Genomic DNA, 25,017 nt, shown 5'->3' on the forward strand with positions numbered 1-25,017 from the left:
CTACACTACACTACACTACACAGCCCTAACTCCCACCCTCCCTCTTCACTGTCCACAGCCGAGTGAGAAAATGGCGCCGACGTGGGTACCTTATATAGGATCCAAAACCCGCGAGACTCGGAAGGCGGGATGATGACGTTTTGCCTCGATTTCAGATCCGAGTCAGGCGGGAAAAGTCGAGCCTGATTCGGATCGGACTCGGATCGGGGGGGCTCGGGGGGGTTCGGATTTCAGAAATCCGAACCCGCTCACCCCTAATATATATATAGTCTATTTTAATTGTAACCCTTTTATTGTTTTTGTAGCTAAACATTGTTTAGCAGATTGTTTTTGTTTTTGCAGATAAAGGGGGAAAAGTATTATAACGACATGGATGATGCCGCTATAGCTCTTCCTGCTTTGCCTCTTATCGTTCTACATTTGTCTGCACATCAGCGCCCTATCTTGAAGATTTGAGCACCAATAATGACCGTCGCTTGTTACATCTACCTCAAAATATTTATTTTATTAGTCTACTCATATATGCTTTGGAATGGCTAATTACCCACTCGGACCGATTCAGTTAGCGCGGTTTACTCTGCGTGTTAAGACCAAGAGGTATACTTTTCCTCGCAGCTTCAGGATCGATTAAAAGCACCCTGATGGGGTTTACACGAAGGGAAACCCATTGATCCCATTGATGGAATTTAACACGCGGGGAAACCCCTGAGAGGAAAATAAAAAAGTAGGGAAGTATGGCTAACATACAAGACCATAAAAAACACTACACCAACATACATCGCTTATCTTTTCTCAAATATCTCCCAGCTTGACCCCGCCGCTCTGTACAAGATTTACTTCTCTCATCTACATGTAGTACTTTGCTCCAATTCATGGTTATAAGATTTTTTTTCCAGGCTCCACCCAGGGCCGTAGTGAACTTTGTCAGGCGCAGGTAATATGGGGGCGTGGTCACATATCTTTAAAAAATAAAATAAAAAATAGGATTTGCTGCGTTGTGTGCCCCTCAGCAAATCTGTAGGAGGCGATCAGTGTGATTGTCCCCTCCCCCCTTCCCCCCATGATCCGCACAGCCAGAGGAAACTGCTGCTGCTGATCACTGACAGCTGTCTCCCTGGTCTCACCGCAGCCTATCACACAGCAACGTGTGCTGGGTTGTGGAGACTCAGGCTGCTGCCCTGACAGGTAAGGGGGAAAAGGCGGGCAGCAGACCTGGGCCTCTACTCCCCCTCTGTCAGCGCCCCTCACTGCACCTCCTCACACAGCAAGACTTTCAACCAGCTTCCAAACTTTCAAGTGTTCTCTGAAAACTCATCTCTTCTGCAAGGTTATCAAATTCCTAATATTAGTTAAAGCAAAAGACTGGGAACATTGGTAAGGTAGCAGGAACATGAAAATCATGTTTAATTTATTTTATTACAATAAAATAACAAACTGATAAAAGCATTTTTCATTTAGAACAAAGAGTGCAGCATTTGCATTATGATTACTCTAGTACACAAAGTGAGTGACAGGTAGTCAGCGTTTGGGGGGTGGTAACGGGAGGGGGGGTTAGAAAATTTCAGACATATCTGACCGATTCATGGGTGTGTATAGCCATTGCTCCTACACAGCATGAGAGCTCTCTGCGTGTCAGGAGAGCTGCAGAGTTTGCGACTGGCCAGACTTGACTCACATGCTGCGTGACTGCCCAATGTGCGTCGATGTTACCGATGTTTACGCTGTTGTACGTCATAGGATGGATATGAGAAGGCAGCAGTGGGCGTCCCTATGCTCGTCGGTGCTTTGGAAGGCATTGGCATATTTTAGCAACTGCGATCCATGAGAGTTTACAGTTGCAATTGCATTAGCGTAAATCTCTGAATCAGGCCCTATGTCTCTGGCAACATTTCTACTGCAGGGTCCATAGGGTATCCACAGGATACCTTGGGGTATAGGTGATGACTTCAGTCTTCAGGCACCACAGAGTTAAAGTTTTCAGCCTCCTAGGATGCATCTGGGTCCCTCTCCTATACCCCGCCCCCGGGCCAAGGCATCTCAGTTTCGTTGGTGCCTGGCTCGGAGTCTGAGGCACTGTGCAGAGGGGGGCTATGAAGAGCCCCTGAAGTTTGTTTTAAAGGCAGCGCTGGCTGCACATCTGGGAGTACAGCATGGACAGTCAGTACTGACGTCCATGCTGTCTCCCCTACACCCCGCCGGTACCAGAACGCCAGTACTGATCCGGGGATGCTGGTAGACATCTGGGGTCACGGCTAGTGGTGCCCCCAGATGTCTTGGACCATGGCCGGATCCCAGGGGATAGGAGGTAAGCAGCGGGGTCCTGCGGTGGGTCCCCGCTGGTCACATGGTCCTGAGTCCCCAGGCAGGGGGCTCCCTGGGGACTGGCTGCAGCGTGGAGCCAGGCGACCAACCTGCGCTTCCACTACCCCCTGGGACAGCGGGCCGCTGCTGAGCGGCATGCGCTGCGGCGTCCCAGGGGTTAAATGCATGCCAGGGGAGCGCGCTTTCCCTGTCTCACAGCCGGCGCCTCCCCTGCTGCACACAACCTCTCTGCTCTGCCTGATTGGCCATAGTGTGTCAGCGCTCCTCCCCCAGGCCGGCCTCCTTCATCCTCTGCTCCTCGGTGGCCATCTTTGAAGCATGGTGAACGCTGCTGGAAGCCTGTGAGCGGTGGCATTGCGGTCTGGGTCCCCCAGCATACCTCTCCTCCGTTTGTCACAGGTCAGTGTATGCAGCGCTGAGTCCTACCAGCCTGAGGGTCTGAGTAGTTGAGAATCAGCGCTAATAGTGCAGGGATTTGTTTCTTCTGCATTGTATGTGACTAATCTGCTAGCCTGCTGTCTGTACTTTCACTTTCTACTGTCAGCCATATTACTGTCCCTGATCTTGCTCTGCTCAAAGCCCTTGCGGTGCGCGGTGTGCAGGGTGTATTCACACTATACCAATACGTATAGGTGTGAGTGTCACATACTTACCATCATGTCTGAGACTGATTTTCCTCTCCAGCTCATGTGTACTAAATGTAAGGTACCAATAGCGGAGGGGGAGGGTAACGCGGAGGGGTTATGTCCCCAGTGCCTGACACTGTCACGGCCGATTATGGTCATGGTCCCGGTACAGGAACCTCCCTGGGCTTGTTTCGCTAAGGCGCTTACAACCCTTGTGGGCCAGCTAGCTCCGCCACCTGCGTTTACCCAGACGGGTTTGCCCCAGCAGTCAGTGGTATTGTCACCCATGCGGGAGATCCCGAGACAATTGATGGAACCCCACAGTCTCCCTGTCCCTTCCCAGGTTTCTCCGGAGCCTGCGTGGGTTAATACTCTAACTACATCGGTTCAGCATTTGTCCGATGTTTTACAGGGGGAGTCTGTGTTGCGGCCTCATAAACGGCCAGTGGCGTCTTTATTTGCTCCTTATGGAGATGACGATGAGACGTCAGATGATGGGGAGATTCTGGATCTATCTGACCAAGAACCTCTCCGTACCAAAGAGCCGGACGCTAAGTCCAAGGTGTATATCCCTGGTCTTATTCGAGCGGTCCGCACGGCTTTAGTTATTGATATTGATCCTTCGGTGGCCACATTCAAATATGCCTTTTTAAGGATATTAATGGTGAGGCTACGGTGTTCCCTATTTCTGATCAATTAGTGGATCATTTAGAGGAGGCGTGGAAAAATCCAGGTAAACGGTTTCAGCCCCAGAGGCGCTTAGCCGTGGCTTATCCGTTTGCGGTCAATTATTTTTCTAAGTGGGAATCCCCTACGCAAGTGGATTCACATGTCACACGCCTAGTCAAAAGTGCCACGTTGCCTAGCCTTCAATGTAATCTTGAAGGATGTCACTGACCGCAAGGTGGAGATCTGCCTCAGATCCGTTTATTCCCTTGCAGGGAAGCATCCAGACCGGCTATGGCCGTGTGTTGGGTAGCCAGAGCTATGGAGCGCTGGGCGGATAATTTGGAGGCGTCTTTGGACTCTGACTGTTCGGCTGAACAGACCGAGTTGGTGGGCAATCTCCGAGACTCGGCCACTTACATTAATGAAGCGGCCTTAGATATTTGTATGCTCACCTCTAGGATCTCCTCTGCAGCCGTGGCTGCTCGTCGCACCTTATGGTTGCGTTCTTGGAAAGCGGACGCGGATTCCAAAAAGGGATTAGAAGGTCTGCCTTTCAATGGAGAGGTACTATTTGGTCCAGATCTGGACAAAATAGTAGCTACGTTGGCAGCAGCAAAATCTGCATGTCTTCCGTCTGCTACGATTCCCTCTAGTGCTGGTGGGTCATCCTTTCGGCCTCACAGGGCCCAAGGTAGGCCTAAAGCACAGTCCTTTCCACGGCAGGCTGGGACCAAGAAATTGTCCAAGCCCAAGAAACAGGTCTGGAGTACCAGACGTACGGCTCCTAGGTCAGATAGCAAACCTGCGGCCTGACGGTCCGGGCCTCCCTTTGGGGGATCCCAAAGTGGGGGGCCGCCTGCTTCAGTTCGCCCAGTGCTGGTCGAGGACTACGACAGACACTTGTGTTCAGGAGGTGGTCTCTCTTGGGTATGCCCTCTCCTTTCGGTACAGGCCTCCATCCCGGTTCTTTACCACAGGCCTTCCGCTAGACCGGAGCAAAGCCTCGGAACTGCGGAAGGTTTTGCACACTATGCTCCAGGCCAGAGTTTTAGTGCATGTTCCAATTTCCCAGAGGGGCCTGGGTTTCTATTCCAATCTATTTTTGGTGCAGAAACCCAATGGGTCTTGACGTCCGATACTAAACTCAACAAGTCTTTGAGGGTGCCTCTGTTTCGGATGGAGACCCTGCGGTCCATTATTCTGGCACTGGAACCTGGGGACTACATGGTGTCATTGGACATCCCAGACACTTACCTGCATGTTCCTATTCTTTTGCGCCATCAGCAGTTCCTCAGATTGGCAATCTGCAACAAACATTTCCAGTTCCGGGCGCTGCCTTTTGGCCTGGTGACTGCTCCACGGGTATTCACCAAGGTCATGGCGGCTCTCCTGTGGACGCAGGGAGTCTGACTGTTGCCTTATCTGGACGACCTCCTGTTGATGGCGGGGTCTCCAGAGCTTCTTTTACACCATCTGGATCTGACGATTGCGGTACTGCAACGTCACAGCTGGTTGATAAACTGGCAGAGGTCCACTCTCACCCCGTCTCAGAGGATCTTGCACCTCGGGGCCTTATTGGACTCCAAGCAGCAGCGGATCTTTGTGATGGAGATAAAGATCCTTACTTTGTAGTTGAGGGTGCGCAGTTGTCTGCAGTGTCGGTATTCGACATGGTGGAATATGCCCAATTTCACTCCAGACCTCTGCTATTGATCCTGTCCAGATGGAATGGATTGCCTCAGTGTCTCAAGTCCCAGACGATGGGGCTCACTCCGGACTTTTGCCTGTCTCTAACCTGGTGGTTGCAGACGACCCACCTCAACAAGGGTCTCCCGTTCTGTGTGGCGAACTGGGTCCTGTTAACAACGGACGCCAGTCTCCGGGGGCTGGGGAGCTGTCGCGGGTCCACACTTGTTTCAGGGCAGGTGGACTCGGGCGGAAGCGGAGCTTCCAATAAACATTTTGGAGCTCCATGCGGTGTTAAGTGCTCTACAGCTGGCACAGCCGGTTCTCCATGGTCACCCTGTGCACGTCCAGTCGGACAACGCCACCTCAACTGGGATGCGGATTTTCTCAGCAGGCAGGATGTGCATCCGGGAGAGTGGAAGGCGTCTCTGGTGTATGCCCTGTCCGTCCAGTAGACGTTCCAGTTTGCCTACCTTTTCCCTCCATTTTACCTTCTTCTGCAGGTAATACGGAAATTCAAAACAAGAAGGAGGTACGCTACTCTTGGTAGCTCCCGAGTGGCCCAGACGGCACTAGTTCTCCAACCTCCAGAGTCTGTCAGTAGACGTTCCTCTGAGGTTACCATTACGACCGGATCTGCTGTCACAGGGTCCTTGTCTTCACCCGGACCTGACTCGGCGTGGCTGTTGAAACGGTCATGCTAAGGTCCAGGGGGTTTTCTGGCTCCGTGGTGCAAACCATGCTAAGAGTTCGTAAACCGTCCTCGACAAGAATCTACCATCGTGTGTGGCATACTTTCTTCCGGTGGTGTAGACCTAGAGGGTATTCCCCTAGGGAGTTCCGGCTGTCTAGGGTGTTGGCTTTCCTACAGGATGGCCTGGATCATGGGCTTCGCCTGGCTTCTCTGAAAGTGCAGGTGTCTGCCCTGTCAGTCTGGTTTCATCGTGGGATTGCTGCGCTCTCTGATGTGCACATCTTTATGTGAGGTGTTCTTCGCATTCAGCCACCTTTTGTTTCACCGGTGGCGCATTGGAATTGGGCTGTGGTACTGCGAGTTCTCCAGGGACCGCCGTTTAAACCACTGGACTCAGTGGACTTTAAATGGCTTACAGCTAAAACCATATTCCTTCTGGCCATTGCCTTGGCCAGAAGGGTTTCGGATTTAGGGGTTCTCTCTTGTAGACCCCCTTTTCTGAATTTTCATAGGAATAGGGCGGTGCTTCGCGCTCGTCCGGGATTCCTTCCCAAAGTGGTATCCAGTTTTCACATCAATTAAGAAATTGTTGTGCAGGTTTTCAATTCACCTGGACTTTCAGTGGGTGAAGCCACTTTGGATGTTGTGCGGGCCTTAAAGATTTATGTGGACTGCACTTCTTTGTTTAGGAAGTCGGACGCCTTGTTTCTCCTCTATGGCTTCCGTAAAAAAGGTTGGCCTGCTTCAAAGCAGATTTTGGCAGGCTGGATTCGTATGGCAATTTCAGAAGCTTATCTTCATGAAGGTCTTTCAGTTCCCTCCTCTGTGAGGGCTCATTCCACTAGGTCTGTGGGTCCTTCGTGGGCAGCTAGACATGGTGCCTCTGCAGTTCAGATCTGCAAGGCTGCTATGTGGTCTTCTGTCCATACCTTTGTGACGTATTACGCTTTTGACACCTTTGCCTCTCAGGATGCTTCCTTCGGGTGGCGGATTCTCCTCTCAGCACAGGGGCGTCCCCACCCTTGAAGGATACTGCTCTGGGACATCCCCAAGGTATCCTGTGGATACCCTATGGACCCTGCAGTAGAAAATAAGAGATATGGTAAGAACTTACCTTTGTTATCTCTATTTCTACGAAGTCCATAGGGTTAAACAGGACTCCCGCCCTGTCGCACCTGTACTGCAGATGGGCTTTATTCTGGTCACCGGTTTTTCCGTCTCCCTATGGTGAGAATGTGATTTTCGTGAGTGTCCAGATCTTTCTTCTCTCTTTCTTCTCCTCCTCCGGCCTATGGCTTGTGACGTAACTGAGATGCCTTGGCCCGGGGGCGGGGTATAGGAGAGGGACCCAGATGCATCCTGGGATGCTGAAAACTTTAATTCTGTGGTGCCTGAAGACTGACGTCATCACCTATACCCCAAGGTATCCTGTGGAACCCTATGGACTACGTAGAAATAGAGATAACAAAGGTAAGTTCTTACCATATCTCTTATTTTTGACTGTCTACAATATTCATTATCTACACTCAACATATAGTCCATGTCGACATTTTGATTGTGTAATATTGTACCTGGCTACATTATGTTGTCTAAGTTTTGAATGTCTAAATTTTGACTGTTTAGTGTACCCAACCCATATAAAATACCCTCCCATTTGTAACACATTCCAAGGTCTCCTATTATTTTTGAAGCAAAAACCAGCACATATATGTACATTTTATACCCCAATACACCCCAATGTTTGCATTTCTAGGCCAAATGCAGCAAAAATTACAGAATGCCTCCTCAGCTAATCCTAATGATAATTTCCTAATAGATAGGATAGGGAGTTAAATAATTTCACTTACATATTTTCAGTGTCAAAAACTAAGCCTTTCCTGGGAACACTTTGACATTACAGCAGCCATATGAATTTTTACCAGAAGATCATCATTTCTATCATGAAACACAGTCTAAATTTTGAATGGATTCCCTAACAAGTAGACTAAGGGACCTATTCATCATCACTTAATTTTTACAATAGCAGGTGATAATGAACATTTTCACCTGCAATTGTAAAAATTACGTTTTCGGACCATTCATCAAATGGTAAAGTAGGAGATATGACAGATATCTCCTACTTACCTTCCTCTGGCGGAATGGCCCGCTGTCCCTATACACTAGTATGGGGACAGAATTCATCAAGCTCTGTAAATACAATATTTTCGGAGCTTGAGTGCGGTAGCATTCACCATCTTCAGATGGTGAATGCTCCTGCTCCGGGCTTGCAACCCGCTCCTTCCCTATGGGAAGGAGTCCCGGGTTGTGAAGAGGATCCCTCCGCTCCTGATTGTCCGAGTCAGCTGTCACCGCACCGGAGCAATGCTGAATTGCTCCGAATACCGCCGGCGAGTTAGAATGTTAATTATCGGGAGATAATTAATAATGGACCCCCTAAAACATATAAATTCTTTGATTAACCAACACATTATATATTCTAAGCGCATATAACGTGATACCTGTGTGCTTATAAAGATGATTTCCATGACAGAAAAGATGATTTCCATTGGCAGCTTACATGCCATCAGAGTCGTATCATAGCCAATTTTGAAGACAGAAAGGAGGAGGCTGCAGATTCCAAACAAAACGAGAGATGCTGCAATGAGAAGGTGCGATATATTTCATTTTTTCATTATTTGTGTTTTTCAAGCTTTTAACATTTTTAGTGACAATTTGTTATTACTGACAGAAGCAAGTTACCGCATTCACAGAGTAAAGACTTGAAGTTTGGCAGCTCTAGTGAATCATTGTTGGTAATAGGGATTAAAGACCTGATTCAGAGATGTACGCTAATGTAATAGGAATAGCGATACCGTACGCAGCTGCTGTGCGAAAATATGCTAATACTGGCTGGAAATGTACTGAGACGCTTCACAGATCCAAGCAAGTGCCGTCACAGATCATTTGATAATTGCCCATCTGAGTAGCCCTATGGTAACACAGAATGGCCATCTGTGCTGAGAAGTGGTAACCACTTATACATTTATGGAATGCCTTAAAAAGGTGTTTCAGACAGGGTCATAACTGAGGTTTACAGTACTGATAGCACAGATTAGAGGTTTCCATGTTCACACTGAATAAAAAGTGAATAAGGGGGTATATTAACATGGTAAATTGTTTTCTGACAATGAACACAGGATTAAAAGTTTAAAATATTCAGTTTGAAAAAAACAGAGAAAATAAAAACCATTACATCATTCATTTGACACAACAAAATAATTACTCGAGAAAGGGACTTGGAAGTCTTTATTGAAAAGTAATTAAAGCGTTCTGATAGAGTGTTTCCTATGCATATGAGAGAAAGAGAAAAGGTGGGGAACAGTGGGGGAATGAGATGAATAGTTGGACAGCCCCTTACACAGAGCCAGGATACACCTTTCATTTGTTGAAGGGGCCTCAGAAGGCTTGATTGTAGAATAGTCAATATTTTAGTTTTATTATGGTATAAAAGCATAATATCTAGTATAGAATGCCAACACGGTAGTAATGTCATTTAGAGTATTTTTGCTATGTCAGCATTATAACCTTAAACACAATGCTTTACCATCATGTTTACAATTATAATGTTGACACATAAAGGGATGCAAGTTAAAGAAGACATGGAAATTATTATGAAGCCAGCCATCATATATTCCAGCAATGCACCGAAGGAAAGGACAACGTGTTTAGACCAGAAGTGGGTCTATGTATCAGTAGCTGTGATTATGGGGAATGTTTTGAACAGTTCATAGGAATATTTGAATTTAAGAAACTAGTTGTCTTTGAAAATTGCTGAGAAACCAAATTGTGGAAAGACCCGTGTGAAGACACTGGGGGGAATTAGGAGACTGAACAGTTAGTAATTATGAACATTGATTCTACTGAGGAAAAGAAACCATATTGGTTACTACTTGCTTCAAGTGTTGGATTTATAGAAAATTCAGGAAGTTATGCAAAGTTTGGAGGAAGTATGATTTAAAAGAGCAATCTTAAGTAATCATAGGAAAAGAATGTAATTTGTGTTTAGTACGTGTTGGAAAATTAGATCACTGTTGTCTTGTTGTACATTAGGCTCCCATTTTAATAGTATCCCAGTTTATTCTGTGGAATTCTAGGAAATGTAAGCATCCAGAAAAAGAACAGAAAACCTGCTAACATTGGAAGGGAATAGTTGAGGTATTTCAAGAGAGGAAGTTCATTTAACAGGTTGATGACTACTAAGTAGTAGCATTGACTGTGATCGAAAAGTAAGGGCTAGAATAGATGTATCAAGCCGTGGAGAGAGAGAGAGTTCCTGCCAATCCGCTTTTAACTGTCATTTTAAAGCTGTGTTTGACAAATGACAGGTAGAAGCTGATTGGTTTGTATTTTATGTCTCCCCACTTTATCTCTCTCCAAGGCTTGGTACATCTCCCACATGAAACAGTGTTTCCACACGAATGTCCAATTTGGATTGCTTTTGAGTCCAAAAGTAAGATTGGTTTTAAAGTACTACTTGTATCATGTATACATAATAGAGAGGGATGGATAGAAAAGACCTTGAAAGCATTTGTAACATCAAGTCCTAATTTCCAGAGAATTCCACAGTGTCATCACATTATTTATTTGTAAGTTGTCAGAAAACTCTACAGTGCCAGACAAATAGTATAGCATAAATATGGAGTAAAGCTGAAGGCAAAGTCAAGAATGACACCAAGGCAATGGACATAGGGGACTGGGTAAAACATGACAATGTCAGCGGTGATGAAGAAAAGATGGAGGGCATTGACAATGTGAGGTGGGGAGAGATGATTAACTTGAATAATTTGAGAGAATTGATACTGGGGAAATTGAAAGGGGCAAAAAGATTGTTTGTGACTTTTTTTTTTTAGAAAATTGGGATGTTCCATTGTTCTAATGATATACCACCGTATTTCATCACCTGTGTATACACATTTACATTCCATACCAGGGGTCAGTGCATTGCAGCCTAGAGGAGAATGTGGCTTGTTTATCGTAAAATCCAGTTCCCAATGTTGCTAAGACATCTCAAAAATATTGACTGAACCAATAAAAATGTATTTAAGAGAAAATTGTGATGATACACTATGCAGGAAAGTATAATATTAAATATAATAAATCCTTAAACTAATTCATACAGAAGTTGTTTTTCTATGATTTGAGACTTTCTGGAGGCTGATTTAAGGGGCTTTCTAGAGAAGTAGTAGGAAGAGGGATGGTCATGTTTGAATGGTCAAGAAGAAGCTTGAAAGATTAGTAATGTTAACAGGTTATAGCTCCTTACAGTTATGATGTTATAATGGCAACCTTGATAATGAAAATAATAAAAGGCAGGCAGCACTAACAATATGAAGAGAGGGCCATGTGTTTGGACGTATGTTGATCTCTGATGGAAATTCTGCACCTGTAGCTAAAAGTAAACAGTGATATTGGCTTTTGAGTGGGACTAATTTATTTCAGCGCTGCCACTCCTTTGGTGGTTTTACTTGTTACTTATAGACTTTTTCACTAATCTGAACTTTAAAATCTTAGGCTTTACAATATTGAGAACTGAAGCAATTCTAGATGGGAGATTTGCCCTGATAGAAGAGGGCCCAGTTTGGTGTGGTTAAGTTTGGAATGAGAAGACTGCAGCAGGGCAGGAGGAGGGCTGAGGTCTAGTGACTGGGATTGATGTTGGATGTGAGGGGTCAGAATTTGGAATTGTTAGGCAAGATAATCTTTGTCAGGAAAAGACTCTGCACAACAACTCATTATTATGTTGGACCCAGTTGTTAGTATATGCACAGCTGTTGCAGAGAAAGTATGATGATGGAGTCAAGCAGTTGTAGATGAGCTTTTATATTTAGGTATTAATCCAGTTCTTGTCTTTTGAAGAAGTGGGATGATAATATGCCTTTGTGGATGCTGAAAGCTATGCCATGATCATTTAGTGGATACATTTGTGATTAGAACCAATATACTGCAATAATATCTATTATAAAGTTAGTTTAATTGCAAGATGTGAGGAACACAGGCACTGGTGGGTCAAAGATCATATGTTAGCGGCAGTCCAATTTCTCGTCATCCATTTTAACTGACCTCTTAGCCACAGTGCCCCAGCATGATGGTCCTGAAGCACTACAACACATGATTTCTTGCGTGTCCTCAGCAGATAGTAGAGTGCCCATACTGAGCTGCAGAACATGAGGACTGAAAGATAGATATGAGAGTTCTGAGTAGGCATTGAACTGAGGATTACACTGCTGATCAAGGCAGCACCTAGGAACACCACATTCATAGTCATGAGTCCTGAGAGAAGTCGTCCAGACCCCCGTGCCCTTTGATGATGGACCAGTTTAGAAGGGCAGTGTCGGTGGAGCCATGAATGTTCATACTTTATACTGAGACCCTCAAGGACAATAGACAGGCTAGGCTCTTTAGATTCCATACCTAAAACAAGATTAAATATAAATCATATCCAAAATGATCAGTAGACAGTATTTAAATAAACTATAAGTGAACATAATTCTACAACCAGGGGCATCTAAGAACAACATAAGTAGTACAGTAAATGTAGACATTGGACACTACTGTTGGAAATGATGTGTGTGCAGATGTTGATATCCAGCACACACCAGCGGATGACACAAACTATGAAGAGCCCAGTTAACCAGTGGTGTTAGTTTACTGAGAGATAGCAAGTACAGCCATACTCACTGTTACATGTTTACTGGTAATTGAGCGGAGCGTGGTTCTATAGAGCCCAGCAGCTGGTGAGTGTATGCTGCAAGTGGGTTGCAATTTTAAGATGCTTGAAAAGCTTTGTATGCAGGTATTAACAAGGTTCTCTATAGGAGCTAAGTAGGAAACCTGTCTCCCAGTATGTCACTCTACACAGCACTCAGTAAAAACATAATGGCCCCTTTACATGCTCAGTAGAAATCTCGGCAGCCATCTTGGAACCGGGCATAAAGCCTCCCTAGTGGAACAGAAAGTTAAGTAGCAGTAGCGCACTCCTCTTTCAACAACTACAACCCAGAAAATGTAACTCCCTGATCATAGTTCTATAATTATTTGTTATTATTATAATTAATACATATTAGCCAGTGTAATATGAGACATACAGTAGACACAGAGCCCAGTGCTGGTTCATAAAATATGGAGGACCCCTACACATTTTGTCCCCTGTATTTTTAGAACCAGGACTGGCTCAAAGGTTAATTTAACCTAGGGGTGAGCGGGTTCGGATTTCTGAAATCCGAACCCCCCCGAGCCCCCCCGATCCGAGGCCGATCCGAGTCAGGCTCGACTTTTCCCGCCTGACACGGATCTGAAATCGAGGCAAAACGTCATCATCCCGCCTTCCGGGTCTCGCGGGTTTTGGATCCTATATAAGGTACCCGCGTCGGCGCCATTTTCTCACTCGGCTGTGGACAGTGAAGAGGGAGGGTGGGAGTTAGGGCTGGCTGAGCTGTGTAGTGTAGTGCAGTGTAGTGTTGTGCTGTGCTGTGCTGCGCTGTGCTGCTGTTGTCCATAGGGGCTGTGTCCACTACTTCAAAGTCCATAGGGGCTGGCTGGACTGTGTTGTGCAGTCAGTTGTCCATAGGGGGTGTGTCCACTCCAAAGTCCTGTGCAGTGTCCCAGTCCTAAAGGGGTGCTGTAGTGTTGTCCAGGGGGTGCTCTGTCCATCAGGGGTGCTCCCCCCAAGTGCAAAAAAAAATAATATTTTTTCTGTGTTTGTGAATTGTGTGCACTGTGGCTGCACGTGCATCAAAAAAGGTCGGCTGGCTTGTCCGTTAAAGGGTGCTGTAACCCCCAAAGGGCACTCCAAACAAAATAAAAAAATATATTTTTTTGTGTTTGTGAATTGTGTGCGCAGTAGCCGCACGTGCATCAACAAAGTAGTGCCAAGCGTGCGCCTGTGTCCCATAAACAAAGGGCCAGCTGGATTGACCGCTAAAGGGTGCTGTAACCCCCAAAGGGCACTCCAAACAAAATAAAAATATATTTTTTTTTGTGTTTGTGAATTGTGTGCACAGTAGCCGCACGTGCATCAACAAAGTAGTGCCAAGCATGACCCTGTGTCCCATAAATAAAGGGCCGGCTGGATTGACCACTAAAGGGTGCTGTAACCCCCAAAGGGCACTCCAAACAAAATAAAAAAATATATTTTTTTGTGTTTGTGAATTGTGTGCGCAGTAGCCGCACGTGCATCAACAAAGTAGTGCCAAGCGTGCGCCTGTGTCCCATAAATAAAGGGCTGGCTGGATTGACCGCTAAAGGGTGCTGTAACCCCCAAAGGGAACTCCAAACAAAATAAAAATATATATTTTTTTGTGTTTGTGAATTGTGTGCGCAGTAGCCGCACGCGCATCAACAAAGTAGTGCCAAGCATGCGCCTGTGTCCCATAAATAAAGGGCCGGCTGGATTGACCGCTAAAGGGTGCTGTAACCCCCAAAGGGCACTCCAAACAAAATAAAAAAATATATTTTTTTGTGTTTGTGAATTGTGTGCGCAGTAGCCGCACGTGCATCAACAAAGTAGTGCCAAGCGTGCGCCTGTATCATAAGTAATGGGCCGGCTGGCTTGACCGTTAAAGGGTGGTGTAACCCCCAAAGTACACTCCAAACAAAATAAAAAAATATTTTCTGTGTTTGTGAATTGTGTGCACTGTGGCTGCATGTGCATCAACAAAGGAGCAGCGCCAAGCGTGCGCCTGTGTCCCATAAGTAAAGAGCCGGCTGGCTCATTTCTTAAAGGGTGATGTAACCCACAAAGTGCACTACTCTCCAGCAAAAATAAAAAAATATTTTCTGTGTTTGTGTGCGCCTTAGACGCACGTATATATCAATATAACAAGAATGGAGGACCAAACTTTCTCCGATAAAAATAAAATAGTGAAAGATCAAGAACCACTTCCTCCTAGTGCTGTTGCTGCTGCTGGGAGTTGTTCATCATCCCAGAGAGGAAGTAGGAACACCACTACTTTTACTAAACAATTGACCCTCCAACAGTCCCTAGCGAGGAGGATGAAGTACGACAGCAGTCACCCTGAGGCAAAACGTATAACTGAGGCCTTGACTGCTATGTTGGTGTTTGACGTGCGTCCGGTATCCGCCATTAGTGCAGTGGGATTTAGACAATTGATGGAGGTAGTGTGTCCCCGGTTCCAAATCCCGTCTAGATTCCACCTGCATCCTCAAAGCAGCAGCGACAAGCGTGCCTCTGTCTGTTAAAGGGTGGTGTAACCCTCAAAGTGCGCTCCACAAACAATAAAAAAAATCTTTTTTTTTCTCTTTGTGAAATGTGTGGGCTGTAGACGCACCTGCATCCTTAAAGCAGCAGCGACAAGCGTGCGTCTGTCTGTTAAAGGGTGGTGTAACCCTCAAAGTGCGCTCCACAAACAATAAAAAAATTATTTTTATTCTGTCTTTGTGAATTGTGTGGGCTGTAGCCGCACTTGCATCCTCAAAGCAGCAGCAAGAAGTGTGCGTCTGTCTGTTAAAGGGTGGTGTAACCCTCAAAGTGCTCCAAAAAATAAAAAACAATTTTTTTTATGTGTTTGTGACTTGTGTGCGATGTAGCCGCACGTGCATCAACACAGTAGCAGCGCCAAGCGTGCACCTGTGTCATAAGTCAAGGGCTGGTTTGGACATCTGGTCCGGACTGAAGGACGTGCCAACAATTTCTGACAAATCTACTGTCACTGCATATGATACTGTCCTCAAAGCAGCAGCGACAACGTGCATCTGTCTGTTAAAGGGTGGTGTAACCCTCAAAGTGTGTTCCACAAACAATAAAAAAATTCTCCTTTTTTTTCTGTCTTTGTGAAATGTGTGGGCTGTAGCCGCACCTGCATCCTTAAAGCAGCAGCGACAAGCGTGCATCTGTCTGTTAAAGGGTGGTGTAACCCTCAAAGTGCGCTCCACAAACAATAAAAAAATTCTTCTTTTTTTTCCTGTCTTTGTGAATTGTGTGGGCTGTAGCCGCACCTGCATCCTCAAAGCAGCAGCGACAAGTGTGCGTCTGCCTGTTAAAGGATTACATCGGTGACAGCATCCAAGTAGGCATGTCAGACAGTCCGTACATGTACTGGCAGGAAAAAGAGGCAATTTGGAGGCCCCTGTACAAACTGGCTCTATTTTACCTGAGTTGCCCCCCCTCCAGTGTGCACTCCGAAAGAGTGTTTAGTGCAGCCGGGAACCTTGTCAGCAAAAGGCGTAGGAGGTTGCTTCCACAAAATGTGGAGAAGATGATGTTCATAAAAATGAATTATCAACTTTTCCAGGGAGACCAGCCTCCAGGACGTACAGAGGGACCTGTGGTGGTGGATTCCAGCGGGGACAAATTAATACTCTGTGAGGATGAGGATGTACACAACACTGAAGAGGGTGAGGAATCGGTGAATGAGGAGGATGAGGACGACATCTTGCCTCCGTAGAGCCAGTTTTTGCAGGGCCAGATTAATTGCCAGCTTGTTTTGTGGGGGCCTAAACGAACCAATCATTTCAGCCACAGTCGTGTGGCAGACCCTGGCGCTGAAATGATTGGTTTGTTAAAGTTTGCATGTCCTGTTTATACAAAATAAGGGTGGGTGGGAGGGCCCAAGGACAATTCCATCTTGCACCTCTTTTTTTTCTTTGCATTATGTACTGTTTGGGGCCTAGTTTTTCAAACTGCCATCCTGTCTGCCACTGCAGTGTCACTCCTAGATGGGCCACGTGTTTGTGCCGCCCACTCGTGTCGCTTAGCATAATCATCCATCTACCTCGGTGCAACCTTTTGGACATAAAAACACTATTGTGAGGTGTGAGGGTTCAGAATAAACTGGAAATGAGTGGAAATTAAGGTTTTTGAGGTTAATAATAGCATAGGAGCAGAAAAATCAACACATTCTGTGATTTTAGCTGTTTTTATGCTTTTTTTCAAAAAAATACAGATCCAAAACACAAAACCCAGAACCCAAAACACCGAAGGGTGGTTTTGGCAAAACCAATCCAGATCCAAAACACAAAGAAAGATCCAAAACCAAAACACAAAACACGAAAAGTGGCCGGTGCACACCCCTAATTTAACCCTTTTCTTGCTTGATTAGAGGAAGAAACATCCACACAGATCACACTGATCTGTGTATGTTCTTGCTAAATATGCTGCTCAGGAGGTAGTCTATTTATAATGTCTATTTTTGACCAAGCTTAAATTGCACCTATGATTATAATCATGATTCTTGGTAAATTCCTGTGTTGTATTCCTGTCTATTAAAAGTAACTGCGAGTTTGTCCGATGGTGAATTTATTCCTATTTGTGTTTCCATCTGTGTTTTGCAGAGAGTTTAAAGATATCTCACGCAAGTTTGCCTTTAGTAAATTTGCGAGTTGTTAAAATTGGCCAAGCACACCCATGATAGCAATCTCGAGCAGACACGATTCTTAGTAAATTTACCCCCTAGAGTGGACCCGAGTGCTTCCAAGCAATGGATCTCCAGTTAAGAACATTTACTTCACATCCTGGTGGATATCACTCTTAGGCTGCCAAAAATTCTATGGTTTTTGCATCCTACTATCGTCCCCGCCCTTTGATGTTGAGAACGCTGAAGCATCTTCAACATCAACTTTAACACCATTAGCCTTAATTCCTGACTGTCAGGCCACTGGTGTTTTGTTGACCCAGTTAAAGAACCCTAGGGCTGGCTTTTTTATTAGGGAATGGGATTGAAATACCACTGGTTCAAAACCTGACTACGGCAGCCCAAGAGGAGGACATCTTGATGCCAGCTGGTATGTACTCTAACCCTCCCCCCCCAAACCCAACCTCCCCCTAGTGGCACTTAACCCTAACCCCCTTTCCCCTAGCCTAACCCCAACCATCCCCAGAGGAGGCCTAACCCTAAGTCCTCCCGGAGGTCCATAAACCTGACCCCACCATCCTCATGCTAAGTAGTATACGTACCTGGCTCTTGACGATCGGTTGGGCTTCTGGCATCGGGATTAAGATAGGCGTCAGTATTTCGACGCCTATCTTAAGTCCTGTGTCGGGCATGTATAGTCAGGATTTAGACAGGCAGCATCGCGTTCGCTGGTCTATTAACTACATCCCATTTATTAGGAGTGTAATTGAAGTTAGTTGGCTTGAGGAAGCTCCTCCCCATGAATGTTGGTAGTAGTGTGGATGAGAGGCAGAATGCGAGCAGGCTGGTGAACTGCCTTGCAGCCTGGAATACTGAAACAACTGTAACAGTTTACTAGTGGAGAACTGATTGAAACATAAAGCAGATAGCAAGACTGGATCAGTCTAATAAATACAGCAGGCACTGGAACAACAGGAGGCAGGTTTGTGAGTCTTTCAGGGGTATTCAATATGGGAGAGCGATAAGTCAGTTTTTGTGTTAATATCGCACCTATGACGTCATTATCGCAGGTTTTAGTTTTACACCGTATTCAATTTCAAAGACTTTTCGCAGGTTCGAAAAGTCTTTGGCAAAAAACGGGGATAACTTTTCACCACCAGGTGGCGAAAAATAGTGCAGAAATGGAGTTTAGGGGTGCAGGCTTAAAAAAATGACCCCATGAAATGATCTGTGTCATAAAAAAATAAAAAAATCGGGACACCACGAAAAAAGCACTTAGAATTTGGGGGCCAAAAAAAAAAAATGTTGGGGAACAAAGTTAAAAAATAGCGAACTTGACTTGTTTTTTTCCATTGCAGCTCCTTGCGCAAGTGGGTTTTTCATGATTTTTTCAAGTCTCTTTAGCAACTTTAAAATATGCTGACCCCCATTTTCAAGTACCCCAAATTTGCTGGGCATAGTTATTTTTCCCCCCCCAAAAATCTAAATGCTCTTCTGCACCACTTTCTTCAAAGTTGCTCCTCCTAGGCGGCGGCCATTTTTGGATGGCCGTTTCCAGCAGAGTCCATGCGGACGGCTAGTCCGCATGAAATTTGATGAAAACAGCCATCAAAAAATGACCGCTGCCAAGGAGGAGACAGCCCCTAGAGGGCCAGTAAGGACCTCTAGTATTTGTCTCCACTTTGGCGGCGGACATTTTTGGATGGCCGTTTTCTGAGTCTGCAGCCCCCAAGCCACCTGGAGTCAGCTTTTTTCACCCCCTGCAATCCGGCACCCGGTGCACGTGCACCTCTAGCCCCCCCCCCTAGTTGCGGCCCTGATAGGATACAGCCTGAGATGGATGCTGAAACGTCCTGTGCATAGTGCACAGCTTGGAATTGATGCTGACACTTGCTGTATGTAGTGCACAGCCTGGAATGGCTGGTGGAACTTGCTGTGTACAGCATACAGACTGGAATGGATGCTGGAACTTGCTGTGTATAGGATACAGCCTGAGATGGATGCTGAAACGTCCTATGTATAAAGCACAGCTTGGAATTAATGCTGAAACTTCCTTTGAATACCGTACAACCAGGGATGGACTGAAACATATGCAGGCACACTGAGGGCCTCATTCAGAGTCTCTAGCTAGCACTGTGTGCTCGCAAGCGGCCCGATGGTTTGCGTACGTGCATGCGCACGCTTCGTTCTGCGCATGCGCGAACTACTCTGTGCGATCGCAGGCCGCTTGCTCGCCCAGCAAAGACAGCCCAGTGAAATGAGTGACAGGAGAGGCCGTTTGTGGGTGGTTAAAGGGGCAGGACACTAATAACGGGGGAGTGGAGGTGCGAACGCAGGCGTGCCTGAGTGTTTCAATGCTGTTTTAGAGGTGTGCATAATTAACACGCAGCATCATAGTACACGTCACATGCCTGTTGTTTACACTGAAGTCCTCGCAGTGCTTGCGGTAGCTTCCGATTGTCCTCGATGTTTTAATACACTTCCTGGAGATGACGTGTGCTGCTGGGCGGCTCTGCCTGTGCGATTGGGCATACGCTGGCTGCTCGCTAAGACATGGTGGGCGTGCTTATGCCTTGGTGAGCGATCACTTCCCGTGGCGTCACTTTGACAAATTTGCATACGCTGGGGGCGAGCGATCGCATCTAGTGAGAGACTCTGAATGAGGTCCTAAGCCAGGAGCTAGCTAACAGGTCTTATAGAGATAAGTTGTTCTGGCAATGGGTGCACTATCAGAGCTGGTTTAAATAGGGCGCACTTGTCCCCGATGGTATGACTGGGAATTTTGATTTCCTGCTGTAGTCCAAATATTCATGTCAATTAAGTACATGAGTAGATGGCGACAACTTCATAAAAGAGGGGTCAATACTCAATAAAGTCACCGAATCAGAAGTGACTAGATAACACTGCAGATAGTCATCGTTATCATCATTGTGCATCAGTGAACTGTCCCTGCAGCACTCGCCACATCTAATTATGCTGTATTTAGGTGAAGGTGACCTTACTGCGCACATTTGCCCGTCCCTATACGCCCATGTTCAGCCTCTAACAGATGCAAGTCATCACTGGTGCGTATGCAGTGAAAAAATGTGTATGATGCATGAAAAAAATGTCCAAATCTAAATGAGCTCCCTGAGGGCTAAGCTTTTCTCCCCACTGCATATAATGTCATAGTTTAGACGACCTTAGGGAAGCCCATTGTGGTGAGGTCTGTTTACAGTTATGCCCCTGGAGCTATAAGCTGCTTGTTGAGCTACACATGTTTACCCAATTTCAGAATCAAGATTTGCTGATTGTGGCTGATACTTTATTTACTTTTTATTGCTATGTTGCAGGTGCAATTAATGACGTCTTGAGCTTAAGGCCCCCATACATCAGCACATGATTGCAGCAACCGTGCAATTTGCAATCGATTGTGTATAAAAATCTTTCCCCTTTTTTGCAATCTGCAATCGATTGAAAAAGGGAAAGATTTTTATACACAATCGATTGCAAATTGCACGATTGCTGCAATTAATTGCTGATGTATGGGTGGCCTTTAGTCTCTGTTAACTAGGGGGGTCATTCAGACCCGCTCGCGAGCGCAGGACGCTCGCAAGCGGGTCGATGTTCCCCCACTGCGCATGCGCACGATGGAGGGAGCTTCGTCGTGCGCATGCGCGAGACCCGGCGAGCGACGGGCTCTCCATCGCTCCGGGTCTCGCACCAAAGGGGGCGTGCTGTCGATGTTGATTGACAGCACGCCCCCTTTGGTGGGCGTGCCTGCCAGATGGCGGCGTTCCCATGGGAACGCCTACTGTCTGAAGCCGGCCCCACTGACATCACTAGTGATGTCAGTGGGAGTGATTTTGGCTCTGAAAGAGCCAAAATCACTCCAGGGCTTGCGGCAGCGAGACCCTACCGCAGGGTCTCCGTCGCAAGCCCGATGGTCGCGATGGTCAAGACCATCGCGACCATCATCATGGACGCTCGCATATGCTGTGGGTGGTCACCCACAGCTATGCGAGTGGCCAGGAGGCTGCTCCATTTTCATGGAGGAGGGCCCTGATTCAGAGCGAGAGCTCTGGTCAGAGTGTTCGGCTCTGAATCAGGCCCTAGGTTCATATAAAAATTTGGCATGACCTGATGTTGTACAGAAACTGGTTTTCCAGCTTAAGGTGTAGCCAAGTACACATTTCCCTACTAGAATCCCACTCTTTTCTTAGGCTTGCTGCCATTCATCTAATATTGATTCAATGTTTCATTAATGTTCTGTTTATAATGAAACATTTCCATGGCACCTGTATGATCATGGAGTTAAATGTGATGCAAAGTCATCGATCTAGATAATAACTCAAGTATCATAATTCCCATAGTTTACGAAAATAAATGATAAGGAAAACAGATACAAGTCAGCAAGAACAGTGTGCTCACTTTTTTGTCTCTAAACAGTTAGACCCCTTTTACACCGGAGCTAAAACCCGGGTTTTTGAAGGGTTAAACCGGGCAGCTCCCTGGTGTAAAAGGGCAGAGAGTTGGATCGCCGGGTCGAGTGACCCGGCAATCCAACCCAGGTAACTAGCAGGGTTTAACACGATGACCTGGAGTGCGCTGCTAGCCGGCCGATTGGTCCGGCTTCAGTGGCGCTTGGAGATGACATCTATGCAGACCCAACTGCGGTGTGAGCGGCGCTGACTCGGGAATATCCCGAGTCGGCGCCGGCAAAATTCCGGGTCTGATCCGTATAGGAACTTTGGGCCTGATTCAGAGCCGTTCGCTATTTGCGGTCGTTCGTTCAAAAACAAGGGGTGGCTATTCAAATGATCCGTTCGCAAATTGCAGTCTGTTCACACCTCTAAGTCTGAACGAGCGTGCAAAACATACGCTTGTTTATTTGTTAAAAACGCCCCCTGGCCGCTCGCACCATACGTCATGTCCGTTATTTATTAGATTAATCGAGTACATCGTACAGCGTATGAACTGCTCGCTATTCTTGTGGTTGGTTTTTTCAACCGCTATTTTGCGAGCAGTTCTGAGTTAAAAAAAAACAAGTGACGTGGTCAATGACGCTGCTGTATTAATTATGCACTCCCTTAAAACGCCCGTTTTGACCTTTAAGCACGCCTGCGTTCGAATTCCACTCCCCCGTTTACAAGCACCTTCCCCTGTTACCACCCACATACGCCTCATTCTGTCACTCAAAATAGCAGGCACTCGCTATATAGCGTACAAACGATTTTCGGCTGCACTGACTGGTTCGCGCATGCGTACTAAAAACCGTACGCATGCGCAGATGTGCGAACATCGCTCGGAACGAGCGTACGGCCGCTAGCGAGCGGCTCTGAATGAGGGCCTTTGTTCCAACTCCGGGTCAGACCCGGAATTTAGGTGGAAAAGGGGTATAAATGACAAAAATGATTTGTCTATAAATGAAAATTAACAGAATGGTTGAAATGTGTCTAATCATTAATAATAGGGTCAAATTGTGTGATAACGAGTAAATTCCTGATGACCAATGAGGAACCAATAGAAGGAGCCTGGATCCTGGAGGAACAGAGGACACAGGGCCTGATTCAGACCCGCTCGCAAGTGTATGCGCTCGCGAGCGGGTCGATGTTTGGCCACTGCGCATGCGCACGCCGGAGCCGGCTCCGACCTGCGCATGTGCGAGACCCTGCTAGCGACGGGCGCTCCATCACGGAGGGTCTTGCACCAAAAGGGGGCGGCTGTTGATTTTGATCGACAGCTCGCACCGTTTTGGAGGCGGGCAGGCGGGGGTGGCTGGTCAAACGGAGGCGTTCCCGATGGGGGCGGCCCCACTGACATCATGAGTGATGTCACTGGTGAGCTTCCGGCTCTATTAAGAACCAGAAGCTCACTGGGGCTTGCAGGAACGAGACCCTACCGCGTCCGGCTCTGAATCAGGCCCACAGTTCCTGTATGCCCCTACTGAGGACTGTCTAAGTACTTTTGGAGACCCTGACTTAGCTGTGAGCTGCTGACTCATTGCAGTCTAAATGCAGGGCTCTAATTCCCTGGGGTTAGTGTTCAGTAAGTGAATTCTCAAGCAGTGGACCTGATTCAGAGATGGGTGCTGCAGGGTCTGTGTATGCAGTCGATGTGTGAGAATATGCAAGTATTTCAAATGCCTAGATTTGTATTGAGATGCCCACCGGCAGCTTTACAAATCCAAGCATCTGCATACAAAGCTGCTCTGCTATTTTGGTGTCACCCCCTCGGATGGTGTTACCAAGTAGCAGTGAGATCAGGGATAGGCTGGGGGCTGCCCAGCAGTTCCTGGAGTGCTGGGCAAGTCCCCAGCATGACGAAAACAGAGGCGTGGCACACAGTCATGCCCCCAAAAAGAAACACATCAGAGGTGTGGCTTCAGGGGCACATGACCATGCCCCTTTCGCAAGAAGCTCAGGACTGGGGATGATAGCAGGCGAGTAGGTGCACTGGGTGACACTTACCCTAGTGACGCCGCTGGGCGTGGTTTTAAGAGTGGTTCCAGCAGTAAGTACCCTAACCCGTAAGCGATCGATTGTAGCATATAAGGACGCACCGATCGGTATTACCGTGTGCACGGGCACTAAAATTGGCCATCTCAGTCCTTGCATAGATGTATACAAGGGGAAGAGTTTGTAGGGCATTTGCATAAAGTCGCAGACAGGCGACCACCAATAGACGCTGCTGTGTGCGCTTTTGCATGTGACAATCAGGCTCAGCCTCTCTGTGCACCTGATTAGCCACCACTAACTAACCACCGCCCAGGAGTGCCAAATACATTTCTAATACATTTCAGAGTCTGTGTCTCTGAATTAGTACTGTGACTCTGGGCCTGATTCAGAGATGGATGCTAATGCTATTTTCACGCAGATCGATTGTTTGCCATTGCGCATGCGTATGTATCATAGTGCATGAGCGCTAAGGCAGCTGTGCGATCGCACTGTGATCACACAGGCCATGGAGTCCCATCGCAGTGATTGACAGGAAGTGAGCATTTGGAGGTGGTAACGGTGAGTGGTCAGAAAAAACGCAGGCGTACCAGTCCATTTAAACGCCGTGACATGGGCGTGTATAAATTAGCCACTGCTATTGCATACGCAGCTCTACGTGTCAGAAGAGCTCCATAGACTGCGGCAGGTCAGATTACGCCGCTGTCCGTCGATAATAATCATTTTTACATGGGTATGCATTGTCGCACACAAGTAAGAAGGCAGCAGTTGGCGTCCTTATGCTCGGGTGATCTTTGCTAACAGCATATTTTCGCTTCAACGTTGGGTATGAAATTGCAGCTGTGATAGCATTAGCTTCCATCTCTGAATCAGGTCCTCTGTGCACTAGAATCGGGACAGTTATGCACAGTAGAAAAATATTGTTGCACTGTGTGCGACTCAGAGTTAGGCCCTAAGGGGTATATTTATTAAATAATAAAATCGATTAACATCGATGTTGTGTTTCTGGGGCTAAATCACACATTTAATAATACTTAAAAACAAAATAAAAAATTGGCTATTAATAAATGTGTGATTTAGCCCCAGAAACATAACATTAATGTTGATTGATTTTTATCGATTTAAATTAATCGAATTCGACTAAAATCAACCTTTAGTGAATATGCCCCATAGTGTATAAAATATTAATATTAGTTATCAGGTAGTTGACAAGTATTTGGTGAATATGTAGCATCAGA

General features: G+C 46.4%; 1 protein-coding gene across 1 annotated transcript in view; it reads right to left on the reverse strand.

The window, feature by feature from the left end:
- OTOP3 (otopetrin 3) overlaps nt 1-25,017 on the reverse strand; it is a 58,441-nt gene that overhangs the window by 17,565 nt on the left and 15,859 nt on the right. Inside the window, exons 2-3 of the mRNA XM_088482699.1 lie at nt 12,097-12,447; nt 8,496-8,632 (exon numbers count right to left, since the gene is read on the reverse strand). Of these exons, the coding sequence (XP_088338825.1) occupies nt 8,496-8,632; nt 12,097-12,447 (488 nt within the window). The remainder of the gene's footprint in view (nt 1-8,495; nt 8,633-12,096; nt 12,448-25,017) is intronic.

Source organism: Taudactylus pleione, unplaced genomic scaffold (assembly GCF_031769625.1).
Source record: "Taudactylus pleione unplaced genomic scaffold, aTauple2 ptg000290l, whole genome shotgun sequence".
In the NCBI taxonomy this organism is placed as follows: Eukaryota; Metazoa; Chordata; class Amphibia; order Anura; family Myobatrachidae; genus Taudactylus; species Taudactylus pleione.